The 22,217-nt window shown below is 39.1% G+C and overlaps 1 protein-coding gene across 1 annotated transcript in view; it reads left to right on the top strand.

Annotated features, from left to right (window-relative positions):
* The window catches only part of SRBD1 (S1 RNA binding domain 1), a 227,048-nt gene that overhangs the window by 69,368 nt on the left and 135,463 nt on the right, over positions 1 to 22,217 (top strand). The window contains exons 14-16 of the mRNA XM_073339107.1: positions 4,649 to 4,806; positions 10,565 to 10,655; positions 11,768 to 11,875. Of these exons, the coding sequence (XP_073195208.1) occupies positions 4,649 to 4,806; positions 10,565 to 10,655; positions 11,768 to 11,875 (357 nt within the window). The remainder of the gene's footprint in view (positions 1 to 4,648; positions 4,807 to 10,564; positions 10,656 to 11,767; positions 11,876 to 22,217) is intronic.

The raw sequence follows: 22,217 nt of genomic DNA, 5'->3' as shown, positions 1-22,217 counted from the left end.
AGAAATCTTCATCAAACATTATAATGTGAAGTTTGTTGCAACAGTGGGTTAGTGCAGTTTTTTGTTTTGCTTTTTAAAATAAAACAAACTCTGGATCAGGTTAAGTCTGAGTTTAGGTCTTAAGTGAAATACTTTGTTTGTTCCTGAGTGGATGTTTGTCCATATGTTACTGTTTGGGAAAATTTGACATAATTGGCCGTTTCCAATGAGGAAAGGCCTGGAACTGGAATAATATGGGATTAGTACTGAAACTGAACTCCTGTGGGGAAGAATGTACAGCACCTGCCAATAGTATTCTTGGCTTGAGACAGTGAGCAATCAGTTTCTCACTTTTGTGACCACTTAACTCCTCTCCTTTTTTTTTATCCTCTCTCTCTTCTCATCAGAAGTTTTTCTTTGGAGTCTTGCACAGGGCTGCTAAAGTACTTTAAAACCTCCTTTTAGTATTAACATCTCCAACTTTTTTTTTATTAATAAGTGTTGGAGCAGAAAGTTTCTAAGAGTGTATTGAGACTTTTACTCCTAGTGATGAGGAGGAGAGAACTTGCCAGCACGACAGTTACCTTATTTATTATTTCATTTCCTGCCTTCTACTTTCTTTCCTGTCAGGTACCATGATTGCTCAGACCTGGTATAATAATGTCCAGCAATGCTTTTGGCACTTCAGAATACTTTTTATTTTGTTGCAGTCCTGCCTGGAATAATTTCATAGGGATTCAACACAAGTGATGAGATGAGGAAATCTTTTTTTAAAGGTGTACTCCTTTCCTAATTTTCCATGGTCTCTCAAAAAGTGCTGAAGCTCTTTCCCTCACTGTTTTTTCCTATACATCTCATTTCACACCTGAAGTTCTCACAGGAAATATTGCTTGTGCTTTGCATATGGAAGCTGGAGTTTGGAAATGGAGTCCAAACTTCAGAACCCTTATCTTCCCGCTGTGACTCCAGATGTCCGTAGGCCAAGATTAGGGTAATTGCCCTTATTAAAATACTTCTCTTGGCAATCTGATGACTGAATGCAATTTTGAGTTTCAAATGCAGAAGAAAATTAAAGGAATCTCCATATTCTTTATATTTGTTGTTACTATAATCATCCTAGTAAATTTGAAATATGTTAAATCATTTGTTAAATTATTTTATTTTTCATAAAATGGCAAATGAGGATATTTATTTTCAAAATAATCAATGATCTTATGTTTAAGAGGGACCCCCCCACACCCACAAACCTTATTAATAAGAATGACCAGAAATTAGAACAACACAAAGCTAGGCATTTTATCATTTTTGATGCAGTCAGTGGTGCCCTGAGAACATAAAGGGAAAATAAATGTCAGGCTACCTGGGACAGTTTCATAAAGGATTAAATGACTATCCAAAATTTTAAAATTGAGGGCTGGCAGTCGGGGTGGTGGGTCATATCACTGATCCACATGTTGAATGAGAAGCAGGTAAAGAGAAAAAGAAAGGTCTATATTTGAAATTAAAAATACAGGATATTAAGTAATAGAAAGGACATACGTTATAGTCTCCACACACCTGGCACTTTCAGTACCATTTCCTGTTACTATAAAAGTGTCTTAAATCCGAGCCAACTTTAAACATGTTTCCATAAAATGTACAAAACTAATAACATGTGGCTAGGGGTAAATCCAATTCCTGCACAGGTCCCTGTTGTAGTAGAATGGGTAGATTGAGCTGCATGTGGGGAGTGGATGTCCTGTGGGTGATATAGAACCCGCTTTCTGGAGATAGAGGAAAGCCAGGGCCAGAGGATCTTCCGTTGTGCAGATTCTCCAGTCTTCACGCCCACACACCATGGCAGAGGCAGCGACTGCTTCTGCTGTTGGGTTCAGTGGCAGCTGCTATAGCTCAGCCACTCTGCTACCTGAGGGTGATTCCTTCTTCTACTCAATGGAGGCCAGAACACAGTCTTTGATGTACCTTTTGAAATGCCAGGGCAGCCTAGGGAATGTATGTAAATTTTGTGTACTTTTCATAATCTCCCTTTTGATGGAGGAAGGCCAGATGGCTATAGGAAAGTAGTGGGAGACAGATATATTAGCCCCAGGCTAAACAAATCCCTGTTACCAGCAAGCAAATAGCAGTTGCTCCAGGTCAATTAAGACACCTGGGGCCAATTAAGATCCTTCCAGAAAGCAGGGAAGACAGCTAGGTTGATTGGGACACCTGAAGCCAATCGGGGCTGGCTGAAACTAGTTAAAAAACCAGTTATTCAGGTGGGGGTGTGTGTGTCAGGATCTGTAGGAGGAAGCCACGCTGCTGGAGAAATGGAGCAGTACAAACCCTATCAGGCACAAAGGAAGGAGGCCCTGCGGTAAGGGTGATGAAGATATTGAGGAAGTGGGGGCGGCTGTGGGGAAGTGGTCCAAGGAATCGTACTCGTCCTGTTTCCAAAAAGTCAGCTACCAAGAGCTGCTACTATCAGAGTCCCTGGCCTGGAGTAGAGGGCGGGCCCGGGCTCCCCACTCTCCTCCCTGGCTAATCACTGAGACTGGGAGACAACAGAGACACTGCAAGGGAGGGTAGCTTCTCCTCACCACCCTTGCTGGCTATGATGAAAATGGCTCAGTAGGCTGTGACCCTTGCCTCTAGAGAGAGAATGGCTATGTGGAGGGTCGCAGTGAGCCTCTGAGGCTAACGTAATCTGCCAGGAAGCAAGCGTGGGACCTACTGAGACAAGGTCGGAGCTTTGTCACACCCTTTAGATAATATCTATGCTAATTTTGTGTTCTTCATACAGAGACAATTCCAGAGGGATTTTCTTTCTTTTGCATGAAGGATGCCTTTCCATAGAAATGCTTTGCAAAGGATGTGTGAAGGGAAACATGTGGGTGGCTATGTCTTTCTGAGTGTTGAAGGGACATCACCAACTTGCAATCTAGTCTGTTTTTCAAAAATTGGAGTTAAAAGTAGTTTCACATTCTACATATGTCCATGAGTCCGGGTGCTAGTAGTTGTGGTTTTAGTCATATTTTCCTATTTTTTAAAAATGTCTGTTCTCCTCATCGTTGCTCTGTGTAAAGAGGCTCACAAACTGGGAACAGACTGGCTCTTTGGGAAGCAATTGATCTGACTATACATAAAATTACTATCAAATGCACAAAATTAATTGATGTGTAAATGAGAAAGTTTATATATTTTCATAGAGAATTAATTGTATAGAAAAACTACAAAGAATTATTTTCCATTTATGGTAATCTTAGGTGGTGTTTCAGTGGTACATTAATGTGCAGAAAAGGGTTCCTTTTTGACTGACCAAGAAGACATACATTCCTGGGGGAAAAAGTGTGGGTACTTTTAAAATTATATGCAGGCTTATAGTGTTAGTTACTATATGACTCATCATGACTTCCTTAATTATCCTAGGTTTCAGAGGAACAGCCGTGTTAGTCTGTATTCGCAAAAAGAAAAGGAGTACTTGTGGCACCTTAGAGACTAACCAATTTATTTGAGCATGAGCTTTCGTGAGCTACAGCTGATGAAGTGAGCTGTAGCTCACGAAAGCTCATGCTCAAATAAATTGGTTAGTCTCTAAGGTGCCACAAGTACTCCTTTTCTTTTAATTATCCTAATAACTGATCACATTATAAGATGGTGCATGGATGTGTTCACGTGGAAAGAGAGAGGAAACCACTGAATACTAAAGATTCTTTGTTTAATAAACTTTTTTTATTCTGTAATAAGTGTAAACAATTAAGACATTTTGTTATCAGACATTCTCTTCTTGGCTGCTGTTGACATACAAGGCACATACTTTGCATACTTACACCTAGCAAAAGTACACATTTGTCTCAGATAAACAAGGATATTTGTAATAAGTGGTGCTAAAGTTACAGAACTCATTCCTTGGTCTTCAGTGGTATATTTCTTTTTTCTATCAAAGGTCATGGAAGAGGAAGAAAAAAGAGAATGTTTTGTATCTATGAATTTCTGCTTTGCCTGCAACCACACAAGCAAATGTTAAAACACATCAACTACACTATTATTATTTTGCATCTGAAATTGTTTATCAAATCACCAGTTTCAAATACAGTTGTGAAATACTGTAACTCATAAACCAGACTGGCTATCTAGTGAATTATAGTAATTTAGCAATTACATATAGAAACGACTTATCAGGCCATCTAGTCCATTTCAAGCTTACTTGCTTAAACCAGTTCTGCTGGGTGGTAATTTTCTCAGTAACTAGGAAATTATCCCAGTCTCTGTAGGTTTACATTAGAAGCTGAATTCAGCATAGGTGTTTCTCAAGGCCGGGCTGATGAGGATCAGAATACCATTCCCCTGCGAGTAGAAACCCAGCTTTGAGTAGAGACTACTGTCTGTTCAAAAATTTAATAGTGGATGTGTAAAAATAAGGCAGAAAGGAGTCTGTGCACTTTACACAACTTCTGGGTAACTGTAACTGCAAGCCAGTTACTGAGGCTACTTTCTTAGGACTACAGCCAATTTTTCATATAGTATCCCTGTTAAAGTAAATGTACCCAAAACTCAAGGAGATCCAGTGGACAGTAATGAAGAAATAATCAGAAATGCTCCAAAAAGCATGTACTTTGAACCAACTAAGAAACGTGTCTGAAAACTAACAGGGGAAAAAACCCCTCTTTTTTGCTTTCTATCCTCTAAGATCAAAGTTAACATCTGATGCAGAGAAAGAATCTATAATGATGTTTGGAAGAAATCTTCGACAGTTGCTTCTGATGAGCCCTGTGAGAGGACGTACTATGATGGGAGTTGATCCTGGGTACAAACATGGCTGCAAGCTGGCTATCATTTCACCAACCAGTAAGTTTAAATTCCACATTTTCCATCAGCTTTTAAAACACTGTTTAACTTTTGGAATTCACTGAATTATAGTAAAAGCTAGTTGTTATACAATATACTTATGGAGGGTATCTAATTTCTGTTATGATTTAGTCTTTCATGTTTGCATGTTATTTACCCTGCAAATTCCTTTAGTAGCATGGCATTAAATGTTATGGGCCTGAGTCTCCATTCCCTTGTCTAGTCATTTTCACCTGTGCAAGGTGGGAATGAACAGTTTTGCACTCTCATCACACAGTTGTAAATAATTAAAACAGGGCAGTTAGGATTTGAATCCGTAATGTGTTACAGCTTAAAATGGAATTAGCATTTGAATACAGTAACTCTCCACTTAACGTCCTCTCGCTTAACGTTGTTTCGATCTTACATCTCTGCTCCATTACAGAACATGCTCCATTTAAAGTTGTACAATGCTCCGCTATAACGTTGTTTGGCTGCCTGCTTTGTCCACAGCTGGCAGCCCCCTTATCAGCTCCCCTATGCCCCTACCCCAGCACCTCCCGCCCGCCAGCGGACCCTGCCTTTCCCCTGCTCCCCCCGCGTCCTGTCCGTGGCAATCAGCTGGTTTGCGGCGTTCAGGGGGAAGGGGGGAGGAGCAGGGAAGCCGTGTGCGGACTAAAGGGGGAGAAGGTGGGGGGGGAGGAGAAGAGGCGGGTTAAGGCTGGCTTGCAAATCCTGAGTGGTGGTGATCCTGACAGGGAACGCAGCTCCAAAGTGATCAGGGGAGTTGGTCATCTAATGACTTGCCATAAAGAAATTTACCAAGGAAAAAAAAGGAAAGCAAAACAACAGTCTCTAGATGTGTTTTTGTGAGTTCAGAAAGTTCAGCAAGAGGAGCAGCCGGACAATCCCCCCTTTTCCACTCTCTGACTCCACCACCTCAACCAAGCTTCATACTCAGCAATGACTGTAGTATTAAATTGCTTGTTTAAAATTGTTTAAAATGTATATAATGCCTTTTGTCTGGCAATTTTTACTCCCCCATTTACATTAATTCTTATGGGGAAATTGGATTCACTTAACATAGTTTTGCTTAAAGTTGCATTTTTCAGGAACATAACTACAATATTAAGTATTAAGTGAGGAGTTACTGTACTTCATAATTTTTTTCCTACACAAATAACCTGTTTACACACTTGGAAATTGACTTCTTCTCTGCTTGTTTTTCTTTAATATTGCATATTTTAAAGTAAACTGGCACTTACGGAAGGTGCAGGACCCAGCAGCTCTGGAGATCTGAAGCTGCACCTGTTCACCAGAGAACTTTTAGGGAGCTGCAGGGCAAATCTCCCTAATGTGCCTTAATTTGGTCTGGAGGTTTACCCCTGTAAGGATGTGAAAAGGTTTGTCACTTTCTCCTCCCATCCTGTTCTTGCCTTTTCTGCTGAGACCTCAAAAAAGAGGTATCAGGTGTGATGGCATGTGTTTTGTCATGTAGGTACTTGTCCACCTCTGTAGTTAATAAAAGTTGTTCATAGTGTTTTTCATACATTTGCTAACTACCCAGTCAGTTCCTAATGATTCTGGCCTTGTTTACAGAGTTCCTTATGGTTTGGAGCAGAGTATTTATAATACATTTTGTTTGATGCATAGGAAGTCGTTGGTCTAAAATGCCTAAGTTCCATTTTCAAAAGTCACTGAGGAACCTAAAGCCATGTCTATAAATGCAGCACGTCTGGTAAAGACGCTGTGTGCTGACAGGAGAGAGCTCTTCTGTTGGCATAAAAAAGCCACCTTTGAGAGAAGCTCTCCCACCGACATAGTGCTGTGAACACGAGCGCTTATGCTGGTGTACCTTATGTCAGTCACGGGGGTGGAATATTCACACCCCTGACTGACGAAACGTTTTGCTGACTTAGGCTGTAGTATAGAAATAGAAGTCTAAATCCCATTGACTTTCAGTGAGTCTTAGGCTAAGTCACTTACACATAATAAAAATTTACTCATTGTCCTATTGCCTTGTAATGTTTGTGCTTCTCTGTTGATGGACAGAAAAACATTTCCAAATAAAGTCTATCTTTCTATGGTTTATTTAGCCTTCTTTTCCCTACCCCTTCTGCATTGGTTACGTATTCAGCAGTTGAAATATAGTAAAAATGGTGAGAGAGCCAGGGTCTTTCCTATCTTTGATCACAGCAAATCTGTATCTCTCCTCAACATGTCAAATTGATACTTTACAATATGTATCTTTCTTTTTAAAAAAAACAAAACAAAACCCCAAAACAAGCAAACAAAACAAAAAAACTCTGCCTTCTGTAACTCCTTGATGTCCATAATGTGTGCATCTGGAAACTATACCAGTATTTTGTCAATTCTTCAGTGAAATAAAACATTGAGCCACACCACCTGTGGTTTGGATAAAATGTGAAGTATGCTGCTTTTTATTATAATCAAACAGTCTGTTAAGGGAAACCAGCTCGTAAAACTTGTGGATGTTTATGCATTTTACAGTCTTTGTTTAAAAAAAAAAAAAAAACCAATTATGGATCACAGGAAATAGGCCTTTTTTGCAAGCCAGTGACACTTGATTTAAAAACAAGTATGCTGTTCTTCACAGGCATAATTCTTTCTTTTCTTTTCATCATAAATTTTTGTGAAAATGGAAATTACGTTTTCCAATTTTTTTTTTTTTGCTAGACTTGTTTTGGGGAAGCAGTAGTGGCTTTGGTGTTGAATTAACCCCATATTGCCCAAAGACAAGGCTCAAATCATGTATTAGTTTTTATAATGCCTTCAGATTTATTCTCTTCATGTTGTTTTATATCTCAATGAGTTTTCTTATTAGTTGTCTGATTTTTAAGAGTTACAGACTTACGTTTCCTAGATTTTCTGTATAAAGTTTCCTGAATCACTGATGGCCTTTCAAAGTACCCAGTCCAGCATTCTCTCTAATTTAATCCCTTTCACAGCACATAGTACAGGGAATAGACTCGCACACACTGTATATTCAAATATGGCTGCTGTATTTAAGTACAGTGACGTATAACTAACTGAAAAAAAGGCATAATTAATTGGGATGGCCATTTTATATGCATATCTCCTAGAGAACTTACTATTTAGCTTGGTAGTGAATAGTAGTGACTCCTTAACTGGGACAGCATTTACAGAAATTCTGCCAAAAGGGGGGACATGTTTGACCAGTGCAAAGCTAGCTGTATTGCTTAACTAGGTGTTAAAGAGTCTTTAAATCCTCATTTTGGGCCAGTAGTTGCCAAATGAAAATGAAAAGATGCAGAAAACTTGGTTATAACATAAAACAAAAACATTATGGATACTTTTCATTTTTTTAAAAAGGGGAAGGTCAACTGCAGAAATAAGAATACGTTGTTTGTGTCTTTTAAGTGCTTTACAAATATTTACTGTTCTCGTAAGACTTTTGTGAAATAAGTAAATAAGTGTTATTAGCAAGAGTTGATAAAAACGAAAGGAGCCCAGATCCACCAAAATGTTAGCCTGAACAATTACCGTTGGATTTATCCTCCCAGCACCTTTGTGATTAGAAAATCAGTTTTAATCTTATTTTACAGATGGGGAGCCGAGGCACTTGTCACTAAGTGACTTGCCTATGGTCACAGAGGAAATCTGTGGCCAAACCTGGAATCATTCTAGTCCAGGGCCCTCGACAATAACTAGCCTTCCACCCGTACATCGCTCAGCACAGAGCAGATGGGGGGCTGGTGAGATAGAGAAATTCATGAACTCTGATGTCTGTTGCTGTGCTGGGAGGAGTAAATCATTGTGATCAGTGTTCTATTAGTTCTTCCTAATCTGGGTGAGAGAAGCAGCATTCAAAGAATTAACAGTGTCTGCGTTCGTTTATTTGGAGGGGTAACATGTTTTATGGGGATGTGATTTCTAGGGCGCGCTGATGTGCGGTACATGAATTGGTCTGTGTAGACCCTGCTGGTGTGCACTAAAGGTTCCCTAGTGTGCTTTAACTTAGTGCTGTTTTAAACAGCATGACGATGAGGCACATGAACAAGGTCTAAATCAGGGGTCGGCAACCTTTCAGAAGTGGTGTCCCGAGTCTTCATTTATTCACTCTAATTTAAGGTTTCACATGCCAGCAAAACATTTTAATGTTTTTAGAAGGTCTCTTTCTATAAGTCTATAACATATAACTAGACTGTTGTTGTATGTAAAGTAAATAAGGTTTTTAAAATGTTTAAGAAGCTTCATTTAAAGTTAAATTAAAATGCAGATCTTATCAGTTTAGTGTGATCCTTGCCCTGGCTTTTCCTTGCGAATTTTCCAATGTCTGGCATGTATTTGGATACTTTAAGCTGCACACAGGCTTCTGAGTGATCCAGTTGTTAACCGGCTTTGAGAGGGACAGAGGACAGATTTCCTGTGTGAAAATACCTGTTCACACAGGTATGTGGATCCAAATGCTGAAAGCATTGCAAACGCAATTTTTTCAAACAGTTAAATTGCACTGGCAGGGACATCCAGCAGGTCAGAACAGAGGCCCCATGATCTCTCTTGGTAGTTTCAAGTGCATTCCGGAGATCTCCAAACTTTGATGCCCACAATTCTGAACTTTTTAACTGAATGAGCTGCATTTCGAAATCTTCAACACCCATCCACTGAAATACAGACAAATCCAAGTCACTTTCGTTGAACTTTTCAGGTTTAATTAGAAAAGAAAGCACTGGGCCAAATCGCTGGAAATCTTGAAATCTGTCAGAAAATTCTGATTTCAGTTCTTGCATGTACATTCTAATCTCAAAATCAAACGCAGCGCGCTGTTCCGCGTGGCGTGCAAGTGATGTAAGCAGCAAATCAGGACTTAAAAATATCCCAGCACAGTGGCGCTGGAACAGTTTTTAATGTGAAGGTGCTGAGCTGCGCCCCCTCTTGACCCTGTCTGCACCCCTTACTGTCCCAAGCTGGGGCCAGTGGGCCAGCTGGGGGCAGCTGCAGAACCCTGGGCTGGCAGCCGGGATTCCAGGCCGGCAGCAGAGGCCCCCCCGGACCAATGGCTGGGGGGGCCTCTGGTGGCCCGGACCCGGGCAGTGTGAGTGCCACTGAAAATCAGCTTGCGTGCTGCAGGTTTACTACCCCTGGTCTAAATGGACCAGTTAGAATGCTTTAGAAATCCAACCCCCATAGAGCACATTACCCCACTGTCTAAACAAGACCTCAGTCTCTGGATATGTGCTGTAGTAGACACACTGAAATCTGCAGTGGTAACAATGTGGGGCCTGTCTTCACAAATGCAAGGATATGTTGTTAATCTGTCCATTAATATTATCCCCACTTTGCAGGGAGGTACAGTGACTTGCCAAAGCCGACAGAAGGAGTTTCTGTTGGAGCTGGAATTAGAATTTAGGCATTCTGGCTTCTAGGTCTGTCCTCAGACCGCTAGATCACACCTCTCTCTAAGCAGATCTTTAAAATGTACAGATTACAACAATAAACCCTTCCTGCCCCATGGAACCATTTTTTCTAATCACAAAAATATTTGCTGAATAGAAGCAGTGATGCTGTTTGGTGCTGGCGGTTTGTTATGTGGACACGTTTACTAGGAGCTAGGCAAAGTCTATCAACTCGTTTCATTCTGGCAGTGAACTCAGTTGTACACAATATGTAAGAAAATGGTGGATAATTATTGAAATGTTTTTCTTGTGAATCAGCCCTTCACCTAGGTAGTTCAGCAGGAAATACTGTTTGGATTTTTCTATTTCTAACTGAATGGTTTTGCCTTTCCTCATTCTAGGTCAGATACTCCATACTGATGTTGTCTACTTGCATTCTGGACAAGGATTCCGTGAAGGTGAAAAGATAAGGAGACTTCTTCTGCATTACAAGTATGATGATGAAGCTTTCATTAAACTATAAATAGGATAAATATCTACATTATGTCAAAATTGGATATACAAGCAGGATGCCCAGAGATTTAGTGGAATTTCTGCTTTCATTGCTGACGGCTGAATATTGCTCAATTTATATTCATGTTTTAAAATATTGTATGTATTAGATGCTTTTGAAATCAAGCAGTGAATATAATTAGTTTACAAATTAGATGCTATGGAAATGTATTTACAAAGGTGTGCCAATTCATCTTATTCCTAGTGTGCAGCACCCATGCTAGTCTATTTTGGGAGCCTTTATGAACAGCTATTGCCACTTATATTACATTTTGGGATACTTTTGGGTGGTGGGACATTGTTCACTAGGGATTAGGAGTTTGATGTTAAACACTCATGTTGATAGCCTGGGATTATTGGTAGCTTTGGCCCTTACTGTACTATTTTGGAGGCAGTTCCATCCAGTGTTATTCCATTGAGTGAGCTTCCAAAATGAGTTTTTCTTTATTTTAGCTTCTGTTTAATTGAATAGAAGCCATTTTGCACGGGGAAGGATTTTCCTGTCTGTGCAATAAAATGATTTTACATGAAGACAACCAAGGAGAGTCATGAGTGATGTACTACAGCCCTTGTGTTTCCTGTAGTTAGGATTGCTGTTCATTTCTGTAAGAGATATGCGAAAATTATTGCTCTCACCACTCACATCATCACAATGCACTCAAACCTTCAGACAATCAGTCCCTCCCCCCATACATGCCTCAAGCCCTTGAAAAGTCTTACTGCTAGAGCCAATTAAAAGTTGCTTTGCTGTTGTACTTGCAACTAAGGGGATGGAATTCTCTGTTGCAGGGTACTACCTACTTTGTAGTTACTGTAGCCAGGCACATTTTTGTAATACGTCACAGTGTTTGCGTTGTGCAGCTTAACTCTTGGCTAATCAGCCTAGTTCATGCTGAGGTGCTGATGTCTACAGGGTTCGAAGATCTTCCTATGTGTGGAAGATGGCGGCATGTTCTTGCTGAGTACAGCCTTACCTATTACATAAAATAAAATTGCTACACATCCCTAATGATGCAGGAAAACTGAATGTTTGTCCTTTATCTCCTTTAAAGCTGCAGCACTGTTGTGATAGGCAATGGGACTGCCTGCAGGGAGACAGAAGCTTACTTTGCTGACTTAATTATGAAAAAGTACTTTGCACCCTTGGATGTTGTATATTGGTAAGATTGCTTCCTTTGCTTGATGTTTTGTTTTCCTTTTCAGCACATTTCAATTTCAGTAGGTGCTTTTAAATGCGTTTTTTTAAAAGGTAGTTCCTCTGCATTCTTCTCCATCTTTTACTGTCATTATATCAGGCTTGGCCCACCCTTCTGGCCGTAGAGAAGTGGACTTGGCTCCCTTTGGAGCATGTAACCCACTCATGGGTTGTCTGGAGAAGTTCACGAGAGCATCATTCAACACATTTCCTCTCCTTGAGGATAAGTGTGCTTCCTCCATCGCAGTCCCCAAGTCTTGCCAGCCCAAGGAACTCGGCCCTCAGCTGAGGACCTGTGTCCCATATCCTCTGTATTTGCTACGGCAATGGTAGGTTGCTGATTGCTTGGCTGGGTCACTGGAATGCAAATTTAAATACTGGTATCATCTGTCTATGCTATGGAAAGCTTGCTGATCCTTTGGGTATTAAGTTGTCTGGAAAAAGTCCTTTGTTAATGCACAGCAAGGGTAATGAAGGATTCATCTTGCCCAAAACTCAATTTTTGACCATTAGATTTCAGAATTCAAACAGAACTGTTTGAAAAGCCTCTGTTTGGGTTTTGATGTGAATGGTAAGTTTGTCTGCTGCTTCTCTTTCTCTGACTAGAGGACAGAGCCTCTTGGTTTCCCTCGTGGAAATATAGGAAGGAGTCCTCTTGATCCTCTACCCACTATTATTTAATCATCTCAAAGGATTTTTTAAAATCTTGCATTTAAGCGTTTGCATTGAAAGTAAAAAGCAACCATTTTTGTTCCTCCATCGAAATGTTAAGATGGATACAGTAAAAAGAAGTTCTAAGTTTTCCAAAAAGGGATTGCTTTTCTCTCTTTGGACTTTTGTCATCTTCTGTGTGTTTAATGTTTTTTGTCAAATCCATAGATTGAAAAGAGATCTGACAGAAATTTTCAATAAATGCATTTTTCCTAAGAAATTATGTTGTCATGTAAGTCCATTTGTTCTTTGTTTTCCACACTGGTATAAATTTGTGATGAGAACCAATAATTAATCTGATTTTATTTCAAAAGGCACTCTAGGGGTCCTGTTTAAATTTTTTAATGTTTGTTTTCAAATCGGAAGCTCATGCAAGGCTGCAGAAGCTTTTTATTGACTCTAGCCCAAAAGCAGGGGCTTTGTGTAGTTCGGTTAGTATGGAAGACAGTATGGAAGACTTGGTTAGTATGGAAGACTTGGAAAAAAGGCATATTGTAAAATTTTATTGTCATTCATTTAGATAAAATTTGAAAGCCAGTTATTGAAATATCAGTGCTTTATTGGAAGAAGCAATCGTAACTTGTTTGAATGGTCATTTGTCAGTTTTTTTTTCAGTTCTCTGTGCTACAGAATGCAAATATCTGTTTGTTAAAGTTCGTACAACAAGATTTTTTAATTTTATTTTATAACAGGTTTTGTGGACGTTTTTCTTATCATGCTTTGCTTTTTTTTGTGTGTGTGTTTTTTTACATTTATTTTATTGGTAGAATAGGAATGTAAAGAGAACTTCCAAAATATTTAGCCCTGTCAGTTTCTTGGGCTGAACTTTGTGGCGCTACTGTAATGGAATATTTTAAAAATAAAAATATTAGGAACTGGTAAAATGCATGTGGAAATAGGAATTTTTGAGAACATTTTTCAACCCAAAGTATCAAGTAGGTAGATTTCTCTAATAACAGTATATGGAGACAGATTTTTCTCAAGTTTCAAGAACTATAATATGTTTTAATGAGTAATCTATCTTTTTTGACAAAACTAGTTGTAAAACTCCTAGTGAAATATAAACTTTTAGATAGCTGAAATAAAAAGTTAGCATAATTAAAGTACTATTTAGTATCACTGTCACTGTTTATTAATTTATGTTGTGCTAGTATTTGCAGGTCCTAACTGGGATTTAGGGCTCCATTGTACTAGGTGCACACTTAAGGAAAAGATGGTCTCTGCTTTGGTGAGCTTGTTTAGGGAACTAAGGTGGCACCAATAATAATGCTAAAAGGAATAATAGGTGGAATAATTTTGATCGCAGTAAACCTATTCAGAATATTGGATGCTATTAGCCACATAGCTGTCACTATTTAAATATTTCCAGATAAGCTGAGCCTGGGGTCTTAGTGTCTGTCCCCCACTTCTGGCCTCCTTGACTGACTATCTTTTCTGGAGGTTGAACTTTCATCTTGCTCTTCTGTCTGGCTGCTGTTTCTCCCTGCTCAGAGGTGTGTGTGTGTGCATGCACAGGAAGCCTGCTGCTTACTCTTGGAAGCAGTTGTTCGATGCAGGAAGTATTTTTTTTCTTCACGAGATAGTTCAGCCAGCTGCCAGGGACTGAGGATGGCTAATACCCAGGACAGAATTAAAAAACCTGAGCAGTCCTGGCCAAAGGGGACAGTTGGCAAGTATAGCTGACTATTTGAGCAATTACCAAGGCCACTGATGTACTTCTTGAGGGACATTGTGAAGCATGAGTCAGAAGAGTGAGTACTGTCAGTAACCTGAATAATGTTTTGATGGTCCCAGAATGAACACTCCTTCGTGTCTTATTACATTTCCAGCAAAGCTTCACTAATTTAGAGTAGGGCTGTCAAGCGATTAAAAAAAAAAAGTAATTGCGTGATTAATCGCACTGTTAAACAATAATAGAATACCATTTATTTAAATATTTTGGGATATTTTCTACATTTTCAAATATATTGATTTCAATTACAACACAATACAAATTGTACACTGCTCACTTTATATTTATTTTTTATTACAAATATTTGTGCTATAAAAAACTAAAAATAGTATTTTTCAGTTCACCTCATACAAGTTGTCAAGGTTCCTTCCCCACTCTGAACTCTAGGGTACAGATGTGGGGACCTGCATGAAAGACCCCCTAAGCTTATTCTTACCGGCTTAGGTTAAAAACTTCCTCAGGGTACAAACTTTGCCTGGTCCTTGAACCCTATGCTGCCACCACCAAGCGTGTTAAACAAAGAACAGGGAAAGAGCCTGCTTGGAGACATCTTGCCCCCAAAATATCCCCCCAAGCCCTACCGCCCTTTCCTGGGGAAGCCTTGATAAAAATCCTCACCAATTTGTACAGGTGAGCACAGACTCAAACCCTTGGATTTTAAGAACAATGAAAAAGCCATTAGGTTCTTAAAAGAAGAATTTGAATTAAAGAAAAAGTAAAAGAATCACCTCTGTTAATTCAGGATGGTAAATACCTTACAAGGTAATCCGATTCAAAACATAGAGAATCCCTCTAGGCAAAACCTTAAGTTACAAAAAGACACAAAAACAGGAATATACATTCCATTCAGCAGAGCCTATTTTACCAACCATTAAACCAAAGGAAATCTAATGCATTTCTAGCTAGGTTACTTACTAACTTTTTGCAGGAGTTCTGAGCTGCATTCCTGATCTGTTCCCGGCAAAAGCATCACACAGACAGATCCTTTGTCCCCCGTCCCCATCCCCCCTCTCCAGCTTTGAAAGTATCTTGTCTCCTCATTGGTCATTTTGGTTGGGTGCCAGCCAGGTTAGCTGCGCTTCTTAACCCTTTACAGGTGAAAAGGTTTTGCCTCTGGCCAGGAGGGATTTTATAGCACTGTATACAGAAAGGTGGTAACCCTTCCCTTTATATTTATGACACAAGTACTGTAGTTCAGTCTCTTTGTCATAAAAGTTGAACTTACAAATGTAGAATTATGTACAAAAAAAGCTGCATTCAAAAATAAAACAGTGTAAAACTTTAGAGCCTACAAGTCCACTCAGTCCTACTTGTTGTTCAGTCAGTCACTCAGACAAACAAGTTTGTTTACATTTGCAGGAGATAATGCTGCCCACGTCTTATTTACAATGTTACCTGAAAGTGAGAACAGGTGTTCTCATGGCACTGTTGTAGCCGGTATCACAAGATATTTACGTGCCAGATCTGTTAAAGATTCATATGTCTCTTTATGTTTCAACCACCATTCCAAAGGACATGCAACCAGGCTAATGAGGGTTTCTGCTCAATAATGATTCAAAGTAGTGCAGACTGATGCATGTTCAATTTCATCATCTGAATCAGATGCCACCAGCAGAAGCTTGATTTTCTTTTTTGGTGGTTCGGGTTCTGTAGTTTCCGCGTCGGAGTGTTGCTCTTTTAAGACTTCTGAAAGCAAGCGCCACAGGCTACATCCTTCTCAGATTTTGGAAGGCACTTCAGATTCTTAAACCTTGGGTTGAATGCTGTAGCTACCTTTAGAAATCGCACATTGGTACCTTCTTTGCGTTTTGTGAAATCTGTAGTGAAAGTGTTCTTGAAACAAACATGTGCTGGGTCATCATCCGAGACTGCTATAACATGAAATATATGGCAGAATGCGGGTAAAACAGAGCAGGAGACGTACTGTTCTCCCCCAAAGAGTTCATTCTCAAATTTAATTAACGCATTATTCTTTTAACGAGCGTCGTCAGCATGGAAATGTCCTCTGGAATGGTGGCCGAAGCATGAAGAGGTTTGTGAATGTTGTTCTCACTTTCAGGTGACATTTTAAAGAAGAAGCCGGCATCATTATCTCCCTTAAATGTAAACAAATTTGTTTGTCTTAGTGATTGGCTGAACAAGAAGTAGGACTGAGTGGACTTGTAGGTTCTAAAGTTTTACATTGTTTTGTTTTTGAATGCAGTTATGTAACAAAAAAAATCTACATTTGTAAGTTTCACTTTCACGATGAAGAGATTGCTTTATAGTATTGTATGAGGTGAACTGAAAAATACAATTTCTTTTGTTTTTTTTACAGTGCAAATATTTGTAATAAAAATAATATAAAGTGAGCGCTGTACACTTTGTATTCTGTGTTGTAATAAAAATATATTTGAAAATGTAGAAAAACATCGTAATATATTGCATTCATTTCAGTTGGAATTTTATTGTTTAACAGTTCAATTAAAATTGCAATTAATTGTTTTAATTGCGATACATTTTTTGAGTTAACTGCGTGACTTAACTGTGATTAATCGACAGCCCTAATTTAGAGATAAGGTTGCTCAAGTGCGTTTCTTCATGATAATGAAAACGCAAGGGCCTTTTCTACACACAGTCTGAGTACAGCTGCGTAGTTAAACGTGCCATCCCCTGGTGAGAGACACTCTTGTTTGGATACCTTGTATCAATTCTGCTACTACTAAGGAATCAATTTAAGTAAAATTGAAACAGTACATTCTTAATCTGAGACAAGAGTGTCCACCCTGGGGCATTGCACAGGTTGAACTAAATCAGTTTACAAACCAGTTGAGTGAAACCAGTGCTAAAAGTTGTAGCAGAAAACATAAATTAAGGCAACGTTCACACCCAACTCAGTAATACCAGTCTCCAAGCATTAGTTCTTCAGCACTGCTCAAGTACACCAACACTCTACTACCTTGCCTAGGTGTTCGCTTTCAGTTCAACCGTACTGTTGCCTTCAATGCGCATACTTCAAAGCTGTGTCAATCATACTGGAACCCAGAAGCCCCCCCGCCCCCCCCCCCTTTTTTTTTTTATAGAGAGGCCAGTATGTTCACTGGCCCTTCAGAGGAGGCTAGCTTGCTGAACAGTTTAGCAGTACTTAAAGAGCAGATTTGGGAGCTCTTGCAAATCTTCCAAATCAGCTTCTTAGTATCTCAGCTGTTGCAGAACATGTGGGCTTGGAGGAGGGATAGGAAACAGTTGGGGTGGAACTGCAGGATTTGGCTTCATTTGTATTTAAAGCCTGTGAAATACATTTTTAAAAATATCACTAATGGAGGGGTTAGAGAGCAGAGGTGATTTTTTTTACCATTACTCCCTCTCATTTCCTTTTTTCTCCTACCTATCGTGAAACTAGCATGATACAATTTCAGACAATGAGAGTTATACAATAAGGAAAGTATGTGAGTAATTGTGTGTACTAAAATTTATACGCAATTGAATGTCTAACTTCTGTGTACAGCTACTATCACTGCATGTGCAGTCCTGCTTATGTTGTGTACTAGCGGCTAGTTACACATCCAGCTAATTACTTGCATTTTTGAATTATTGCTGCTGGGCATCCATTTTTGCTCACACACTTTGAAATTCTGGTCCTCCGTTTCCAAAGCCATATATAGTCATTTCAGAATTGCACGTAGAGAGATCTTGGGTAAAATCCTGATCCCACTGAGGTCAATGGGAATTTTACCATTGACTTCAATGAGGACAGGATTTCACCCTTTGTTTGTAGTTGGTGTACGAGAATGAAATGACTGGGCAGTTCTAAATCTTTATATAATTTGTATATTTTAGTTTATTTTAGACATATCTTGAAGGATACCAGTCAATTTTGTCTTCCAATAGAGCTATGACAAAGACAAAATATTTTATTTGATCAGCTATTTATAAACATTGCTGATACCAGTAAGTATAATAAAATATGAGCTATTAAAATACAAGGCCTTCAACAATAACAGTTATATATTCATAGAATCATAGAATATTAGGCTTGGAAGGGACCTCAGGAGGTCATCTAGTCCAACCCCCTGCTCAAAGCAGGACCAATTAATCCAACTAAATCCAACCCAACTAAATCATCCCAGCCAGGGCTTTGTCAAGCCTGACCTTAAAAACCTCTACGGAAGGAGATTCCACCACCTCCCTAAGTAACCCATTCTAGTGCTTAACCACCCTCCTAGTGAAAATGTTTTTCCTAATATCCAACCTAAACCTCCCTCACTGCAACTTGATACCATTACTCCTTGTTCTGTCATCTGCTACCACTGAGAACAGCGTAGATCCATCCTCTTTGGAACCCCCTTTCAGGTAGTTGAAAGCAGCTATCAAATCCCCCCTCATTCTTCTCTTCTGCAGACTAAGCAGAGAGTTTTACTGAAATACTCAAGTTTTGCAAAATAAAGTTTTTATTCAAAAATGAAATCACTGAAGACTGCAGTAAGAAATGAGGCATATGGAGTGTGTGTGTGTGTGTGTGTGGCTTTAAAATCTCTCTGAACAAAGTTTGACAGTTTTTGATTTAAAACAAATATTTTTCACTACTTTTATAACCAGCACACTTTCTATACCTAAGTCCAACCAAAATAATTGCAGGACTTCTCTTTTTTTAATGTAGTTTCTCTTGTAGACCGATGTTTATTGGTTTAGATTAGGACTGGACTAGAGCCCAGAGACAGTCATATCTGGTCTTTAGGTTTTTTGTTACAAATCAGCTTTTGTTGCCAGGCCCAGTAAATATTCTTGATTATTTTTGTTAGTTTTATTGTGAGTTCTTGCCAAAGATACAATGTATTATACCCAAAACAGATGTTCTGTTTAGACAAATGTATATTTGTTTTAACAGAACCCAAAATGAAAATGAAACAACAGCGTGTTCAGCATTAACATGACAGCTAACGAACTTCAGGATTTCATGGGCCTTTTTAAGTTAAATTAAAAATCTTTGGGAAATGCATCTGCAGAGCACTGGGACCGGTTTTCTTTGGCCTGCTGTCAGTTCTAGGAGTCTGTGAAGTGACAACTGTTTGAGTGACAGATGAGCTATGCTAGAGTAGAGCAATATAAACAGCTTTATAATGTTTTTAAAAATAAATTTTAAAAAGCACAATTTTTCTTTCTGCCTAAATGGTCTTATGCTAAGAATACAAGCATATTGAAGTGCATTCACGATAAATTATTTCAGCTCACACTTAACACTAGTTTATAGCATGCACATTAGATTACTGGTAGATAAAACATCATCAGCCAATTAAGAACGTAACCCATATACTTTAAGTGTTTTTTGTTTATTATCTATTTGGCTTGTTGTCATTTGTATTGTTTCTGTTATCCTTGACTTTAAACAGTTTGTCCTTTTCCCTTACCTTTGACAAAATCTTTTTCTGGCTTTTCAGGCATTTGAAGCATTGATCTTATTGATGATCTACTAGTATTTATATTCAAACACTACTATATTGTAGCAAGTCAAGCAAAATCCATAAAATCTTGTACGCTCATTTCTAATGCATTTTATTTCTTTGCTTTAATGTTTTAAATACTTAGGAATTTTCTGCTGAGGTAGAATAGGAGTTTCATAACTTTGAAGTTGGTTCTTAATGGTGAAAAATGGATTTGAAAATATTTGTTCAAGAGGAATTTAAGTTCATTTGTATTTTTATAGGTGTCTGTACAAACTGTAAATTCCCCTTTTGATTTTAATCTGTGTTTTACGTTGCTGAATATCTGTTCTACTCTGTAGACTTGAACAAATGCCACTTTCAAGTTCTCTGTGCCTCTACATTTCTAATGTTACACCCAACTTAATTCCTATTGCTTTTCTGCTTCATAGAACTCTCAGTTTGAAGGGAGTCTAGCGTTCAGGTTCACATTATGATAATTAGGTTTCAAGGCGATGCAGGGGGATTAAGATGTCTGACATCTAGTTGCAGAATAAAGTTCAGAGCCACTTGTAAAACTTGTTTGATTGGTTAACAGAAGTATTCAGTGCTTGTGCCAGCATTAGTCCGTATTTCATCAGGTATCCTCAGTACTGTAACTCTAGATGTGACCTTGGGACTTGATTTACCTCAGCTCAGTTTTCTTTAATAATGTGCCATGAAAGAGGTACATGAAAGATAGCTAACATCAAAGCACCTTTTAAAGTAAAATGGTTGATATGAATCCCTTGGTATTTAACACTGTCTGTCAAATGTTTCAGCTGGCTTGCATCCTTTTACAAGCTATTGCTTGCTGCATTAAAGCAGTTGTTTCAAGTCTGTTGAGGATACTGAAAGGAGAGGTGGAGGAAGTGGAAAATTTTACTCATATTTCTTTCAAATTGTACTTTCTTCAGGTTATTTTGATCTGTTAGACAGTATAACATTGGTGACACATGTATGCAACCACACATTAGATGCCTATATAGGAGGCAGAAAATAGTTTCCAAAGCTGTTGCAAAAGGAATAAATGTTCTACAAAGACAGCATGTAAGTGTCTGAACTGAAAAACAAACTGTTTTTAACCATTTAGCTGCTTGGGTTTTGCTAAGTCTTAAACGCAGACACGCAAAATTCTAAACAACAAATAATATTTTGAATGGTGACAAGGGGTGTGTGTGTGTGTGTGTGTGTGTGTGTGTAGGGGAAATAGGACACAATTTTTAGAAAATTATATAATGTTCTCCATCCAAACTGTCTTCCAGCCCTTGCTTAAAGGGTGTTAACCCTTTCATTGTGGTCACTGGGAGCAGTTGAAGCACAACTGATAATCATGAGCACTTCACAGGAACAACCATATAATATGTTATATTTCCAGATGCTGACAGAATTTCTGACGTCACATCAGCAGGCAGTAGTTTCATTGTAATCCTGTTTTAATGAATGCTAACTTTTAGCTGTGTTTATATTTGGGACCATCCTGTAAGTGAGAATTTGACTTCTCGGTGAAGAGAGTGATTTTCTACAACTTTTCTTGCACTATATATATATATATATATATATATATAGTGCAAGAAAAGTTGTAGAAAATAAATATATATGTGTGTCTCAAATCACATATGATTTGAGATGGACACACACACACACACACACACACACACTCTTGATTAAACTGTCAGCCATAATCAGCAGGCCTCAAGATGAGGTTCTGAGCTTCATGTGACATAAGCCTGCTTAAGTCACATGAAGTGTAAGTATAGAAGTGTGGTGAGCCCAAATTGCAAATCCGCAGATGTTTCCCATCTTTGCAGATTGAAGATCGGATGCAGATGCAAATTTTTGATCCGCTCAGGACACTAGAGCAGCAGTTCTTGACGGGGAGGGGGGAAGAGCAGGGGAGGTTCAGGGGGTCTGCCCGTGGGGCTGAAGCTCTGAGTCCTGGTGCCCCCCAAGAGAGAGCCAGGGCTCAGAGCTTTAGCTCCGGGAGGGTGGAGGAGGAGTGTTGGGGCTCAGGGCTTCTACCCTGAGTGGCCGTGGCCCCCCAGAAACCGGCTCCTGGCCCCCCAGGGGGCCACGGACACCTGGTTAAGAACTGCTGCTCTATAAGGTGCTGGTGCAGATATGGATCCATCTAAAAGTGTGGATCATGGGTCAGATACAATTTAATTACTGTGGATGCTTATCAGATGGGGATCCAAATTTTTGTATCCACACAGGCCTCATCCAAGAGTGAATCTCAGAAGGCACTTTGAAACTCTGAACCTGACCATGTAGAAAAGGCAAGGTTTTCTTGTCCTGATTATGTGAGTATGCTAGATGAAATCTCTATTCACCCGTCTGAAGAAGAGCAGGCAAGTGAAAAAAAAATTGCACAGGCTCCGGAAAACCACCAGCTGAGCTGGCATACTAGGAGATGTGAATTCTGG

The sequence above is a fragment of the Lepidochelys kempii genome, chromosome 3 (assembly GCF_965140265.1).
Source record: "Lepidochelys kempii isolate rLepKem1 chromosome 3, rLepKem1.hap2, whole genome shotgun sequence".
Classification (NCBI taxonomy): domain Eukaryota; kingdom Metazoa; phylum Chordata; order Testudines; family Cheloniidae; genus Lepidochelys; species Lepidochelys kempii.
The sequence above is the reverse complement of the archived record's forward strand: the minus strand, read 5'-3'. Positions and strand labels throughout refer to the sequence as shown.